The sequence below is a fragment of the Hemicordylus capensis genome, chromosome 1, assembly GCF_027244095.1.
Source record: "Hemicordylus capensis ecotype Gifberg chromosome 1, rHemCap1.1.pri, whole genome shotgun sequence".
Classification (NCBI taxonomy): domain Eukaryota; kingdom Metazoa; phylum Chordata; class Lepidosauria; order Squamata; family Cordylidae; genus Hemicordylus; species Hemicordylus capensis.
Genome location: NC_069657.1, coordinates 242,511,577 through 242,526,137, shown reverse-complemented (window position 1 = coordinate 242,526,137; position 14,561 = coordinate 242,511,577). Strand labels below are relative to the sequence as shown.

The window sequence follows — 14,561 nt, the reverse complement described above, 5'->3', positions numbered from 1 at the left end:
CTGACAGTTTATAATACAGTGCAGGACAGACTACTAAAGCAGAGTAAAGGAATACAAACAGAAAAGAGTTTTTATCAGCATTGTGTAACGAAGGAAGGGGACTCAGACAATTATCCTTGGTGTGGGAATAGGGATGCTGCAAGGACACAAATGTCCCTATTTTTAACTGTGAAATTTTGGCGGGCATGTGAGCTGAACTCTTTCACGAGATCAGAAAGAGGTGTGTTGAATTGCTGCTGTTAGTGAACCCCATATTAGGCGGGTTAGGGTCAGGTGACATGAAGAGTTAGGTATTGGGCTGATCATACTTGATACTTTCTTGACCTTTCTCAGGAGGTAGCTGTGACCAGGATAGCCTTCATTCATCTTCATCCTCTTTTCAAAGATTGAGTCCTTGCCAGCATGATTCATACTATACTTTGGTCATCTCTACTGTAATGTGCTCAATGTAAAGCTGCCCATGAAGGCGCTTCAGAAATTATAACTGGCCCAAAAATGCAGATGCCAGAATTTTAACTGAAGTGCCAGTAGGCCACCAGCATTACACCACTTGTAACACATCTGGGTCAGCTACCAATTGGTTTCAAAGCGCAACCAAGGTGCTGCTTTGGGCCTTTAAAGCCCTACACCTGCTTGCTTGCATGCAGAAGGTTCCAAGTTCCCTCCCTGGCATTTCTGAGAGGAAGCTGAGAAGGCATAGGCGGAACTTGGGGGGGGGGGGGCAGGCAGGGCACATGCCCTAGGCGCCACTGAGGTGGGGGGCGCCATGCCAGTTCCTGCCACCCCCACCCCATTGCCCACCTGCCCAGCCCCAGGGCCCCTCAGCCACTTGCCTCCAGCTCCGGCCAAGGATCGGCGAGGCCTAGATCGGTGCAGCCTGCAAACTGCAGAGAGCTCTTCTTCTTTCCCCGCCTCTCAGCTGATCGGCGGGTGGGCGGGAATTCCAGAGAGGCCTCCGAGTAGGCCTCCCTGAAGCCTGAACTCAGCAGGCCCCAAGCAAGCCAGGAAGGAGGCAGGATGGAAGAGTTCTCTGCAGCAGCAGACCCTCTGTCCAGAACATCCAGCACAGCTTTTGCCAGGTACTGTGAATGATGATTACAATGATTTCTTAGTCTGGCAGGGGCTGGTTTTGGCCCTGGCAGAACTTGGCTGTCTGTTCCTGTTGCAAATGCCTCTGTCTAGTGTGGCAAACTAATGTATCCTCCTCCCTCCTGGTGTCAAAGTAAGCACTAGTGTGGTGAATGCACATATACCCCATCATGAGCCAACAGTCATCATAAGACAAAGGCTGGCAGGAATCATTCATTGGTTTATAGACCCACCACCTTCTTCTTCCTCACCTATTTTGCTAGTGGCTATTTGGGCAGGTGATCCTCTAGGACAAAGTCATGTTTTTAAAAAAAGAATGAGATGAGACAGAAAAAATGACACTTGGAATCCTCACATAACTCCTGACTGTTGTTCTAAGTCTTTTACAGAGATGGCTCATGTTTTCAGGTTTTGATCAGCAACCATGTCTAGATGGTACAGTGTTCCTTTTAACAGGGATTTCCAGATATTGTTTCCAATTTCAAATTTTTATTAACTTTTAACAATAATAATAACCATAGCAGTCATAATAAACACTATTACAAATTGACTTCCCGCACACCTCTTTTCGTGATAACAACTATAAGTTTTGCCCTTAATATAATATTAATAAAAAACACAAATTTAAACCTTCCACCACCATTAATCTACCCAACCTGCATTTCAGATTCCAAATCCAGCTGTAAGATCCATAGTAGGAATTCTTTAAGTACAACAAAAATAATTTCCCATCTTCTTTAAAACATTCTAAGTTTTAGTCTCTTATCAGTGTTGTGAATTTTGCCATCTCCGCATATTCCAAAATTTTTATCAACCAATCTTTTAAAGGCCGCTCACTACTTTTCCGGGATTTCCAGATATTGTTGACTACAAGTCCCATCATTCCTGTTTGGACAGGGGTGCAATTTCAGTGCTTGCCCTAGGCGCTATTTTCCCTAGTTACGCCTCTGTGAGAAGGACCCCTGACTGTAACCTTAAAGAAGCTGCTGCCAATCTATGTAGACAATACTGAGCTAGATAGACCAAAGGCCTGACTTGGTATAAGACAGCTTCCTATGTTCCTAACAATACAAACATGCAATATCTGCCGTGTGTGCGCGCATGCATTCAGAGTGGGGTCTTCCTGATTCAACCTGAGTGGGATCTAAAATTAACTGAATGGACATCAAAAAAATTGTGAGTGCATGCATGTGTGCGCACTTTAGAAGGAACACTGTACCCAATGTTAAGAATCCCTGGTCTAGATAATCTGTGTCATCCAAAACTGCCTGGAGCTGAGAAGTGACCACTCACCAGAGGCGTAACTAGGGAAAACGGTGCCCGGGGCAAGCACTGAAATTGTACACACACCCCCGCCGTGCCCCCCCCCGCCGTGCCCCCCCAACATACTGTGCATACATAACACATGTTTGCCCACCATAAGCAGATTCCTACATCAGATGCCAACATGCAGTATATACTCCTATGTTGTGGAGGAGGAGAGCTGGTCTTGTGGTAGCAAGCATGACTGGTCCCCTTAGCTAAGCAGGGTCCACCCTGGTTTGCATTTGAATGGGAGACTAGAAGTGTGAGCACTGGAAGATATTCCCCTCAGGAGATGAAGCCACTCTGGGAAGAGCATCTAGGTCCCAAGTTCCCTCCATGGCAGCATCTCCAAGATAGGGCTGCAAGAGACTCCTGCCTGCAACCTTGGAGAAGCCGCTGCCAGACTGGGTAGACAATACTGAGCTAGATAGACCAATGGTCTGACTCAGTATATGGCAGCTTCCTATGTTCCTAAATACTACTGCAGCACACACACAAGACACCTGTCCCATCCTGACAGTCAGCCAACTTCTATAATCAAGATCCTACACACACACACACACCCCACAACTGCCTACTCCTAGATTTACAAGGAATACAAGCCACACCTAATGGCACAGCAGGGAAGTAACTTGCCTAGGGAGCAAAAGGTTGCGGGTTCGAATGGAAACACCTATATCGGGCAGCAGTGATATAGGAAGATGCTGAAAGGCAACATTTCATACTACGTGGAAGGAGGCAATGGTAAACCGCTCCTGTATTCTACCAAAGAAAACCACAGGGTTCTGTGGTTGCCAGGAGTCAAAACCAACTTGATAGCACAACAAGCCACACCAGGGCTACCAACTTTCCAATAAGCCTCTGTACCCCCTTCTCAGTGTTCCAACAAGCCAGCAGCCAAGTCAGGTACAGAAACAGTCAAATTGCATTTGACTTAAAGCAAACATTTATAGTCACTTACATTAGAAGGCTTGCTACTAAGTGCTGGTTGTTTGTGCCTGCAGTTCTTCAAGTCAACTCAGCAGAGGTGCTATTATTGTTTTTTGAGAGAAAATAGTATTTATTTTTTGGATTTCAATTAATTTATTTTTACATTCTATATCCCTCTCAAATGTTGCAAACTTTAGAACTGACCTCTGCAGCAATTAGTTTTTGATTATGTTTAGCTACTTACTAATGAAAAGCTCAAGCTGCTCTCTGCAGATCAAACCCATGCTGAAGAGACAGGAAAAGAACCATCTTCTTACTGTTATTCTATTTCTGTGTAAACTACTTTGAGATTTGTTGAAAAACAGATTATAAATAATAATAATAATCAGGGGTTTGGGCCAATTGGCAACCCTCAGAGCCATGTATTCTAGTTTATTGCATGCATCCTGTTACCCTAAACTCAGCTATAGTTGCTCATCCGTAAGGCTGCCATTTTTTTTGTTGATCCCTGTTCCCTTTACAGTAGTACATGTTAGCAGATCAACCTATTATTTAAAACATTTTATATCCAGTTTTTTTCTAAAACACACAATTTTACTCAAAGTGGCTTGCGAAAGTTAAGATAAAACCAAAAACTCCAGATATCAATAAGAAATGTGTATATGAAGCAAACTAAAAACAGCATTTAAAAATCAGCCACTATGTAAACAAAATCAAGAATTAAAAACTAGCTGAACTAAAAAGATCTGAAGGGCACAATTAAACTCATTAGCAGGCAATTCATGCTGATCTCCATGCAATTAAGAGCTTCGACTGACTTTGTGCAGACCAAACTGCTGTTAAAGGCATAAGAGCAGACCAGATTTTTTTCTGGTCAGCTGGCAACACTATTGGTAGTGAAACCAGAATGCCAGGTTCAAGACTTGCTCTGCTTTCAATGCCAGGAGATTGCTTGGTAAAGTTGGTAAACCTACCATCCAGTAAGGCCAGCATTATACACAGTCTGGTTTCTGTACTTGATTCTGGAACACCCCAAATATCCCACCTCAATCAGGACTTCCTCAGCCTCAGTTTCTCTGCAAAAATGGGAACCCAACTCACTGGGCTGCTGTGAAAATCCACAAGATGCATCTTTGAGAGCTGCGGTGGCGGGGCCAGCAGGGCACAGGGCGAGGCGTGCGGCGTCTACACACCCGGCTGCGCCCCAGGATTGCGCTGCGTCCCTCAGCACGGCGAACGCGCCCCTTTGCACACTCTGCTCCGCGGGAAATGGGTGTGTGCTTGGCTGGCGCCGGCAAGAAAAGGGGGAGCACTAGCAGAAGAAACCAGACGGAGGCGGAAGCTGCTGCAGAAGGGCACTCCGATAAAGTTCACCCTTCCCGCCGGCGGCGCTGACACCGCGATTACAGGATCCACCCCTCCAAATGTCATTTTGTAGACCCCGCGGGCTGCCGCCGTGCCAGCAGACAGAGAAGAGAACACACACACACCTTGAGTGAGTGCATGCTTTATGACGCCCGGCCCCGAATCGAGGTTTGTTCCACCCGCCGGCCAAATCCTTGTTGTTGTCCGTCGTGCCCAGTCCTCCTGCCTGCCTGCGCCAGCCCCAGCAACGCTCTCCTCTCGGCGCCACGTGCAGAAGGCGAGCCGAGGAGGACGGAGGCACGCACGCGCAGCGTGTGCGTGACTAGTACTACTCTCTATTAGTTCCGTCATTGCAAGCAAGCATGAAATTAGGCGCCCGCCGCCAAGGCAAGCCAGGCCAGCAAAGCAAGGGGGGCGGGCGCGCGCGCGGAAGGGACCACTCATGGGGGAGGGGGCGCGACGAAATTTTTTTTATTAAATTAAAAAAAAATTGGGATTGGCGGGGGTCGTGGCGGCGCCCCCCACGTGACCAGCAAAGATGGCGCCGGGGGCACGTGCCCCCCCTGCCCCCCCCTATCGTTACGCCCATGCCACTCACTCAATCACCATGCCACTCACTCAATCACCTAAGGAAGATTAGAAACAGGTCTGTAATTAGCCAACTCTGAGGGGTCCAATGCAGGTTTCTTCAAATAAAGTCTAATAATAGTCTCCTTAAGACAAGGAGGCATCCTGCCCTCTCTCAGAGAAGCATTAATGAGATTTACCAGACCATCTCTAATAATATGACTGCCATATGAACTAAGCCAAGTTGGGCAAGGGTCAAGAGAGCAGATGGTGGGATGTACAGTCCGAAGCAGTCTGTCCACATCCTCAGGCGTAGCAAACTGAAAGTGATCCAATTCAATCCTACAAGAGGAGTTGCTGGACACCTCTACAACAGACTCTGCAATAACTCTGGAGTCTAGTTCGGCATGAATACAAGAGGTTTTCTCTGCCTAAAAGTTATTAAAGACATCACAGTGAGAGACAGATAGTTCCAAGTTCAAATTCAAGGTGAGGAGAGCTGGTCTTGTGGTAGCAAGCATGACTTGTCCCCTTAGCTGCGCTGGGTCTACTCTGGTTGCATATGAATGGGAGACTAGAAGTGTGAGCATTTAGATATTCCCCTCAGGGGATGAAGCCGCTCTGGGAAGAGCAGAAGGTTTCAAGTTCCCTCCCTGGCCTCTCCAAGATAGGGCTGAGAGAGATTCCTGTCTGCCACCTTGGAGAAGCCGCTGCCAGTCTGTGAAGACAATACTGAGCTAGATAGACCAATGGTCTGACTCAGTGTATGGCAGTTTCCTATGTTCCTAAGGTGGAGGGGGTGTGAACTAGTCCCCTCACAACCTTAGACAACTCAGCTGGATGTGAATTTGCAGAAGCAATGTGGGCAGAAAAGAACTGCTTCTTCGACACCTGCACTGCCAGAGCATAGATCTTCAAATGTGCTCTGTGTTGCAATCTGTTGGATTTGCACCGAGTCTTCCTCCACTTGCCCTCTAGTAGTCTGCTTCAGCTCCTGTAGTTCTTCCGAGTGCCATAGGGATGACTTTAAAACAGGTTGGAGAGGGCACTTAGGAGCAATTGTGTCTATCACTCTAGTAAGTTCATTATTCCATATTTGTCCCAGAGCATCAACAGAATCACTAGCAGAACCAGCTCGAAACCCTTCCAAGGCTTCTTGGAATCCTATGAAGTTCCCCACCAACAACAACCTGGGCCACTCCAAGGCCAGCTCTGCAATCGGGTCCTTCAGCTCAGTTAGGGACTCTGTTGGACAGCGGGGAGATCCCAATCTATCCTTGGTCCCTAGACTTAGGTACACACACACTTTCGATATAGGCCAATGCCCTGATAGAGATCCTGGTAAGTGAAATGGTATTCTTATAGACCATAGCCATCCCACCTCCCTGCCCACATCCTCACACCTGCTCCAATTTGTATGAGGGTACACTTAAGCATATGGTTTGGTCTGGTCCAGTTATTGCTCCATTTTGACTTGAAATCCATAGGCTTATTGACTCGACATTGCAGCAATCATTGCCTGTCAGGACATTCGTGTTTTGTTGGGATACATCCCCAGCAAATGGGATCTAGCATTACATCAAGAATGGTGGATTCTTCATGCTGGAGAGAGTGGACAAAAGGATTATAATACAGCACTGAAAAGACAAATTAACTCCTGAATTGCAACTTTGGATAACTGATATGTGTTCCTGGTCAGTATTTGAACGGGGTTGTTGTACCCCGCCCGACCGACTGAAAGGTAAAGAAGAGAAATATTCAGCAATTTGGTTGGATTGCAATGAATTGTTTAAGTTTTGAAATATATCCTTGCCCCCCACTTTTTTCTTGGCGGCTTGTACGTTACGATGTTGGGAGCCACCTAATGGCACAGCGGGGAAGTAACTTGCCTAGCGAGCAAGAGGTTGCAATTTCGAATCCTCACTGCTATGTTTCCCAGACTATGGGAAACACCTATATTGAGCAGCAGCGATATAGGAAGATGTTGAAAGGCACAACTTTACTTTATGATGTTAAAATGTTATGCTTAAGTTTTTTTCTATTTTTCCTTCTTTCCTCTTCCTCCCCCACTTTCAGTTATACACATATATAAATTATGTTATATAATTTATTATATAAATTACACATATATGATTATGTTATATATATACTACTGTAAACTTATGTGAAACAAAATAGAGAGAGAAATTACATTGTGCTTTGAAGGCCCTACATCACTTGTTAGAATCCAGAACACCGCAATTATAATCTTTTAAAGGTCTAGAGTTCCTATTTGATGGCATAAACTTAAAAATCTCAATAGCAAGACACCAATATTGGAACATTATAAAGATGTTTCCTATGTGTGTGGGTTTTCCCCCCCTCAGGCCTATTTGAGTATTTTTGTCAGGCTACGTCATGTTTTTCACATTTCAAGTTAATTATTCCAGAATAAAATGAACACTGTGCACTGTAACCTACCAGCTGTGATTCACTTTCATTACGCAGTATCTTCAACTTCAAAAATTGAAGGAGCTCCTGACACACAATGACTGCAAACCAACTAAAAATGTGGCCATAACTAAGTTACACTGAAAGTAATGGGGCTTAAGTTTGTCAGGACTAATTTAATCCATTATGTCTTAGTCATGTCTATAGCTGGATCAGGATTTATAGATAAAATAATTTTATTCACATTCATTCTGACCAAATTACTTTTAGGAGGATTGAGGGAGCCAAAAAGCAACTGAACCTGAACAGAACCAAGCTTTAATCTGTTCAAGTGTGCTCCTTTATTACCCCCCCACCCCCCACTCTCATTTTTAACCTGTTCTATATTGGAGTGTGTGTCTGGTACTTTCATTTCCCACAGGGAAAAAGCCAAAACCTAACCTGTACTGGACAGAGAACCGATTCCCAGTGTAGCTAATCCTGCTTCATCAGATGCATGAAGTAAACAGGTAAGGCTTCGATGTGTAACATAGGTGCAGATCAGTCGAAATGCAGTGGAAGATAAACCCAGAAATCCGGGAGGGAACTAGAGGCACCACCAATGCAGAGCACAACAGGACACAACAGGCTGCTTGCAGCCCAAGCACACACAGAGAGGGGCACCTAGAGGACCCGTCTCATGGGGGTATTCCCCCAAGGCACTGCACTTGCTGCATGGTGCATTGTGGGATACCCAGAGGCCGGGACGCAGATTATGTAGGCACGCGCTAGCACGCTCGAAGAGGAGGCATGCCATCATTGGTGGGGGGGGAGGCGAGTTGGACCCTGCTGCCAGCCCACCAGTCGTGTGAATACCCTTCATGTCTTCTCTGCAAAAGGTCTGTTCTCTCTCCTCCCTCATGTGTGGTGTAAAGGTCAGAGCGTTGAACTGGGTCCAAGAAGACCCAAGTTCAAATCCCTCACTGGGTGACCCTGGGCCGGTCACTTATACCTCAGCCTAACCCACTTCTCGAGGGGTTTGTGAGGATAAACAGAAACTCTGGGCAGGAGAGAGCAGCATACACACTCAGAAAAGTAATAAATAATCAATGTAACTATGGTCTGTCTGCTGCATTTGGTTCTCAGGTTCTGTATTGAAGTGCCGTCAGCTGACACCCTAAATGGAGCCCTGAGAATGGTGTATTGCACCAAAACATTGGCTCGGGTTTGTTTTCGCTTACAAGTTTTGTGGGAAAATTGGGAAGTTATTTTAATATCTTTTATGCATTAAAGAGGTCATTTGAAGTTGGCCTTTGGAGCAGTGCAATGCGTATTTCATCACTGGTATACTGTATTTTAGGAAAAGTCTAATTAAAAGTTGTTGTTGCTTTCCCCTCATTTAAAAATGACTGGGTAAAAAGTTACACTTCCTGCTATTATGAGTCCCGCCGACGTGACTGTTCCATAAGCTTTTTCAGCCTTGCAAACAAAGACGATCTGTTGGCTGGAAACCGGTTGCCTAAGTCCCTTTCTGTGCTGCTAGGCTGATTGCCTGTCTCAGGTGAACTACTGCTACTACTACTGTCTCTCACAGTAGATACCTGTTCATTGGCACTTTCCTGCAGCTGTGGAACTCTACATGGAGTCTCATCTCCATCCTCCACTGTGGTAGTCACATTGCTGTCCATGTCAATTTTGTCTGATTCATTCGCTCGGTCACAACTACAGTCTCTGGCTTCCAAGAGGGGTGAAGGAAACTCTCTTTCTCTGTCATTCTGTTGCATGGTGGGACTCCAGGAAATGCTACTATCACGCTCAGTATTGTCTTGGATTTCAAGGTCTTTGTCACTGTCGCTGTCTATTGTAATTACAAGTGGAGAAGAGAAAGGAGATTTGCCTGTATGGCTTTTGGATGTGTTTTCCTCCCTTTTCTTCTTCTTTGTATGGTGTCTTGCATAGGTGCCGTTTCCTTCATCAATAATCTCCACAGTTGGGCTTCTCGACCTTTTCTTCCCCTTTTTGTGTCGAATCTCTGTTTCTGGTGGTCCAGCCACAAAACTACCTGTCTTTTTGTAAGAGTCTCTGTAGTTGAGCAAAGGTTTCTGAATAGCCCTTTCTTCCTTTGCAGAAGGAGCGTCTTCATTCCCTCTGTGTGTGCTGCTCTCCAAGTGATGAGACTTATGCTTCCTTTTCCCGCCAGGCTTTTCAGATCTTGTTCTCTCAGACTCACTAGAAAGAGTTCTAGCTCTGCTACTGGGTTGACTTCTTGATTCATAACCATCCGGGCTTCTATTTCTAGGGTAACAGGTATGTTTTTTCCATTGGTAACCATCTCTTAAGTAATCATCACTGTCTTTGCTCTTAGATCTTCTTTTCCTGGTCTCACTGCTGCGGGATCTTGATCCGCTTCGATCCCTAGACGTAACACTCTCGCTACTTGCAGAGCGTGTTTGACTTTTGCGAGACAGACTTTTATCTCTGGTTCTTGACTTTTTGTTCTTCCTATGTCTGCGTCTTCTGCGATCTCTCTTCCTTTCTTGGTTTTCCCGGCTATGATGCTTTCTCCTTCTTTTAAGGCCATGCCGCTCTCTACTGTGAGAATCTTGCAGATCAGATTTCCTTTTTTGAGATAATCTGTGGCCATAAGCATCAAAACGGTGATACCGGATGGACTGTACTTCCTTCACTTTTTCACTTTTGCCCCCATCAGCTGATGCCTCAGACTCAGAGTCTGAAGACAACTCAACCAGTTCTGGTGTTCTCTCCACTCGTGGTTTCACATAGCCAACAATAACACAGTTGTTAGTGGAATCGCCACTGTCACCATTGGTCTCCACACTTTGAGGCTCAATTGTGCGTGCAGAGGGCCCTTCATCACAAGTGTCCAAAGCAGCAGATATGGCAGCATGAGCCTGCTCTGAGCTGGAGTAGGAAGGGCCTGGTGTTTCATCATCCCAAGGTGACTGGCCAATAGCAACTGTGAAGGGATTACAATATGATTGTTGGGAATCTGCCTCATCTGGAGAGCTCGTAATAATGGAGGATTCCGAACAACTTCCTTCTTCATACAAAGGAGGCATTGCGACATCTCTTTGCCTTGTTGGTTGACTCGGCAGTCCTTCCAGCAACACCCCATCATCTGGAACAGGCACTGGTCTTCCAGATGAGGAAGTTCTTCGAGCATTAATTGATGTGCAGGGTTCCCTCGGTAGTATAGTCTGGTAATAGGATCGCCTTCCATGAGGACTAGCAAAAGCATCAGCTGCTGAAGGCCTTGCCATATATACCTGATGGTCATCTTCAGACAGAGATGCATCAGCTGATGTTGGCTGATGTGGCCTGCTTGGGCCAGACCTGGCTGATGAGTCATCTGTCTCCAATGCCATAGTCTGCAAATAAAGAGAGAAACATCAGTGTACACGTGATTTAATTCCTGCTAATCAAAACTAAGCTAAGTTAGCTTTTCTACAGAGCTAGACTTTGAATCAGTGAGGTGACTTTTCTGAGTCCCAAGTAGTCATGGGAAATCCTTATGAAAAGTGCTTTACAACATTTTCCAACACTCTAAATAGATCGTGAATTCTGACTTGGATATTACCATATGTATTTTGGTTTTATCTTAACCCTGTTAGAGATCAATATAGTGCAAGACGGACGGAAAGACAGGCACGTATATGGACATACTCTCTTGCACTTCCTAGGGGAAAATCACCCAGGGGGAAACCTTAATTTCAACTTTAAAACTGCCCAATCTTCTTACTATTGTATTGGCATCCATTCATGTAGTACTGCTTCAAAAAATTAATCTGTGAAGCAATTAACTTGTGAATGAAGTGGTAATTAATAGAACCCGAAGTTGTTCTGCAGAAAAATATAGTCGTAAACATTTCCCATTTCAGACAATGTTTTGCTCCACGTGGTACAATGTGTACAAATATTAGCTGCTTGGAACAAGATACAAGTCATTTAACATGAGGCCTGAAATCCTATCCACATATACAAGTCCCCATGAACTGGGATTTACTTCTGGGTTAACAAGCATAGAACTGAATGGAAGTACAGTAGGACACGGCAAACGCCTGCTTTGATTTCGTTACAAGTTAGGGGCCTTTTCAGACAATCTCTGACTTTGCACAATAAATGCACGTCACACAATGTTACGTAGGATTCCACATTCATTTATTCCTCAAGACAATGAATGCTGCAGGAATATTGCAGTTTCCCAGCACTGGCACTGCTAGGAAATGTGATCTCCCCTGATCTAGCTCGTCCGAATGCTATGAGAAGAATGCACAACTGGAACAGGCCCCCACTGGAATGATAAGCAGTTTTTCTCCACTGCTAGAAATCTGGGGGGGGGGTCAGGAAGTGTGCAGGGTACAGAGGCCCTTAAGGCTGTCAGATCTTTCATCAGAGCTGTGCACAGGTATTTGACAGACAACCGGAGAGCGAGTGTAAACATAGTAGTGACTGAGAGTGTTGGCCTTGGACGAGGGAAACTTGGGTTCAGGATTCAAATCCCTGCTCCATCATGAGGCTCCGCACGGGAAAATCTTGGCTGAGTTACACACTCTCTGCCTAACCCACCTCACAGAGCTGTTGCAAGGGCAATCCCATGTGCACACGGAATACACATTTGTTCATAAGGGTTATAATGATCGCACACCAGAGAGAAATGACACCTCTGGTTCCAGTGCTGCTCTACATGCCATTCCATACCAAGGTACTACTTCCCTTCAGATCGGCGCCTGGCCAATAAGTTGAAATGTTCCCATCTCGAGCAAAAACATCAGGTAATTTGCCTTTCAGGTGCTTGCCCAGGAGTGCTTATTAGTTGCTCAGTAAGTAAGTGATTGGCGGTTTGGAAAAGCAACCTTGACCCCACCCCCCATCATCTGAATTACAACTCCCATCATCTCCTCATGGGGATGATGGGAATTGTAGTTCAGCAACAGCTGGGGAGCCAAGGTTGCCTACCCTGTCATGAAGGCTGCTGTAACAAAAAACAAAAGACTCCAGCAAAGTTGAGCATCTGCTTGGATGGGCTGGGGCGGGCAGGCTGTCTTGATCAAGCCCTGAACAGCTGATGCTCACCAGGAAGGGAAGGGAGCACCCAGGCTTGGGTAAAAGTGTTCCCCCTCCCTCGGGCAAGAACTTTCTACGGGCTCCCCTCCTTCTCTGGCTGACCACTTGGAAGCCAAAGACGCTCCAGGAGGAGGGGGCAGGATATTTTCGGCTGGAGCAAGCACGGCTCCCTCGCACCCGACTGTCACCATTGCTCTGTCCCCGGAGGAGGGACGAAGCCCCCTATCCCACACGGCACGGCGGCTCCTACAGTGCTTATAGTCAGGCTTCTAGTGCGAGAAGGGAGGGCAGGCTGAGCCCCCCAGCAGGCATCGAAAACCCCTCCCTCTCGCCGAGCAGCAGAGCCGGCAGAGGAGACCGAGGAGGAGAGTCGGCCAAAACGCAGAGTCACAGGGGCGCCTCCCGAGTCCCGGGAAGCAAGAACGGAAGAAAGGGCTTCGCCCTGCTGTGGCTTTCGCGTCTCCCCGCCGCCAGGGGCAGCCTCGCAACGCACCCAATCAGGAAGAAGACTCATGCCCCAAACGGCCAGGAGGAAAGTCAGCTGCTGCTGCTGCTCCAGGAGGCAAAGAAGAAGAAGAAGAAGAAAAAGCGCGCAGCCGCCGCCACACACGGGCAGGCAGGCAGGCAGCCGAGCGCACGCGGGGGGCTCGTCTCTCGCCTCTCCAGACTCCGCAGAGACTGAAGCCGGCTCGAGGTGCGGCGGGACCGGACAACAAGGCGCTTGCTGCTGCTTCGGCCGCCCCGGACGAGTCCCAGGCGGAGCGAGCACAGCGTTCTACCCAACGGCCCCCCTCGCCCGCTCGGAAGCAAACACCTAACGGTTCCGAGCTCTGGAAGACTCTTTCCCAAGGAGTGGAGGCAGATATACTGTTTTAACCACACTTTTGTCGCGTAACCCATTCAGAACACTTGTGCCCGCGACTGCTGGCTGTTGTAATTTCATTTGAGTGCACACAGGTCTGACGTGGTAGTGCTGTCCCAGTTTTCCATCTCCCCCGTTGCCTGTAAGCTTGTCATGGCTTCAGGCTTACGCTTAGGCTGCCCTCTTCCCAGAGGAGGGAGAAGCTTCAGGGGGTGTCGCGCGCTGCACCTTGCTGGAGCTTCTCGCTGCTCAGAAAAGAGGGCCAGCTGTTAACCAATGGGTTATTAGCTACCTGGTAGACAACTGCCGATTCTCTCTTTACCAAGAAGGAGAAAACTTTATAGTTCAAAGAAACTTTATTGAATTCTGCAGAATCACAAAGTGGCCATCTAGGGGATAGTTCCCAAAGACAAGAGTCTGCCCACAGCTTTTATACACAGTAAAGAAAAAAACATCAAAGCATACGTGATACAGATTGGTACGTGCAAGCAAACCACCAATCCCATCACAGGAGGTGATCCATCATCATACAGAACCTTGAAGCTCACAGCAGGACCATTGTAAGGGCCCTAAAATGTATCTACATTGGTAATAGTTTATCAGCTCACCTCCCCCTAGCGAGAGTACTGGAGCCTAGTACTAGGGAGTGAAAGCAATAAACAGCTAAAGAGATAGTGTCAACCAGCCTAGTGGGCTGACATGACAAAGAACAGAGCATCCTGTTGTTAATACAGAAAAGCTAGCTTGATTAGGCACTGACCTGATTCTCACAGTATACTCAGAGTCAGGCTAACAGGATTCCAAGATGGGAGTCCCTATGGTTCAGACATGATCACAGGCCTGACCATAGGTATCATTCCCTTCTCTAGACAAAGGAATAGTCGCATGGCTATATCCTTTAAGTCTCTGTAACCACCTCATCCATATACTGTAGAGCTATCAGCTGAGA

General features: G+C 46.7%; 1 protein-coding gene and 1 long non-coding RNA gene across 5 annotated transcripts; one reads left to right on the top strand and one right to left on the bottom strand.

The window, feature by feature from the left end:
• Positions 1 to 993: 993 nt before the first annotated feature.
• On the top strand, positions 994 to 9,321 carry LOC128339621 (uncharacterized). The gene is made up of 4 exons (XR_008313133.1): positions 994 to 1,079; positions 6,744 to 6,997; positions 8,108 to 8,195; positions 8,812 to 9,321. It is a non-coding gene; the product is annotated as an uncharacterized LOC128339621 (long non-coding RNA).
• Positions 7,350 to 13,537, bottom strand: LOC128339615 (E3 ubiquitin-protein ligase Topors-like). Of its 4 annotated transcripts, none has more exons than XM_053283842.1 (2): positions 12,253 to 13,537; positions 7,350 to 11,054 (listed from the first exon to the last, which is right to left on the bottom strand). In XM_053283842.1, the coding sequence occupies exons 1-2, from the start codon at positions 12,307 to 12,309 to the stop codon at positions 9,102 to 9,104; spliced, it is 2,010 nt and encodes a 669-aa protein (XP_053139817.1). In that variant the 5' UTR covers positions 12,310 to 13,537; the 3' UTR covers positions 7,350 to 9,101. The 4 variants fall into 4 exon arrangements, with proteins under 4 accessions (XP_053139817.1, XP_053139819.1, XP_053139820.1 ...); XM_053283844.1 differs by having other exon boundaries at positions 12,385 to 13,537; XM_053283845.1 differs by having other exon boundaries at positions 12,760 to 13,537.
• Between the last annotated feature and the right edge of the window lie 1,024 nt (positions 13,538 to 14,561).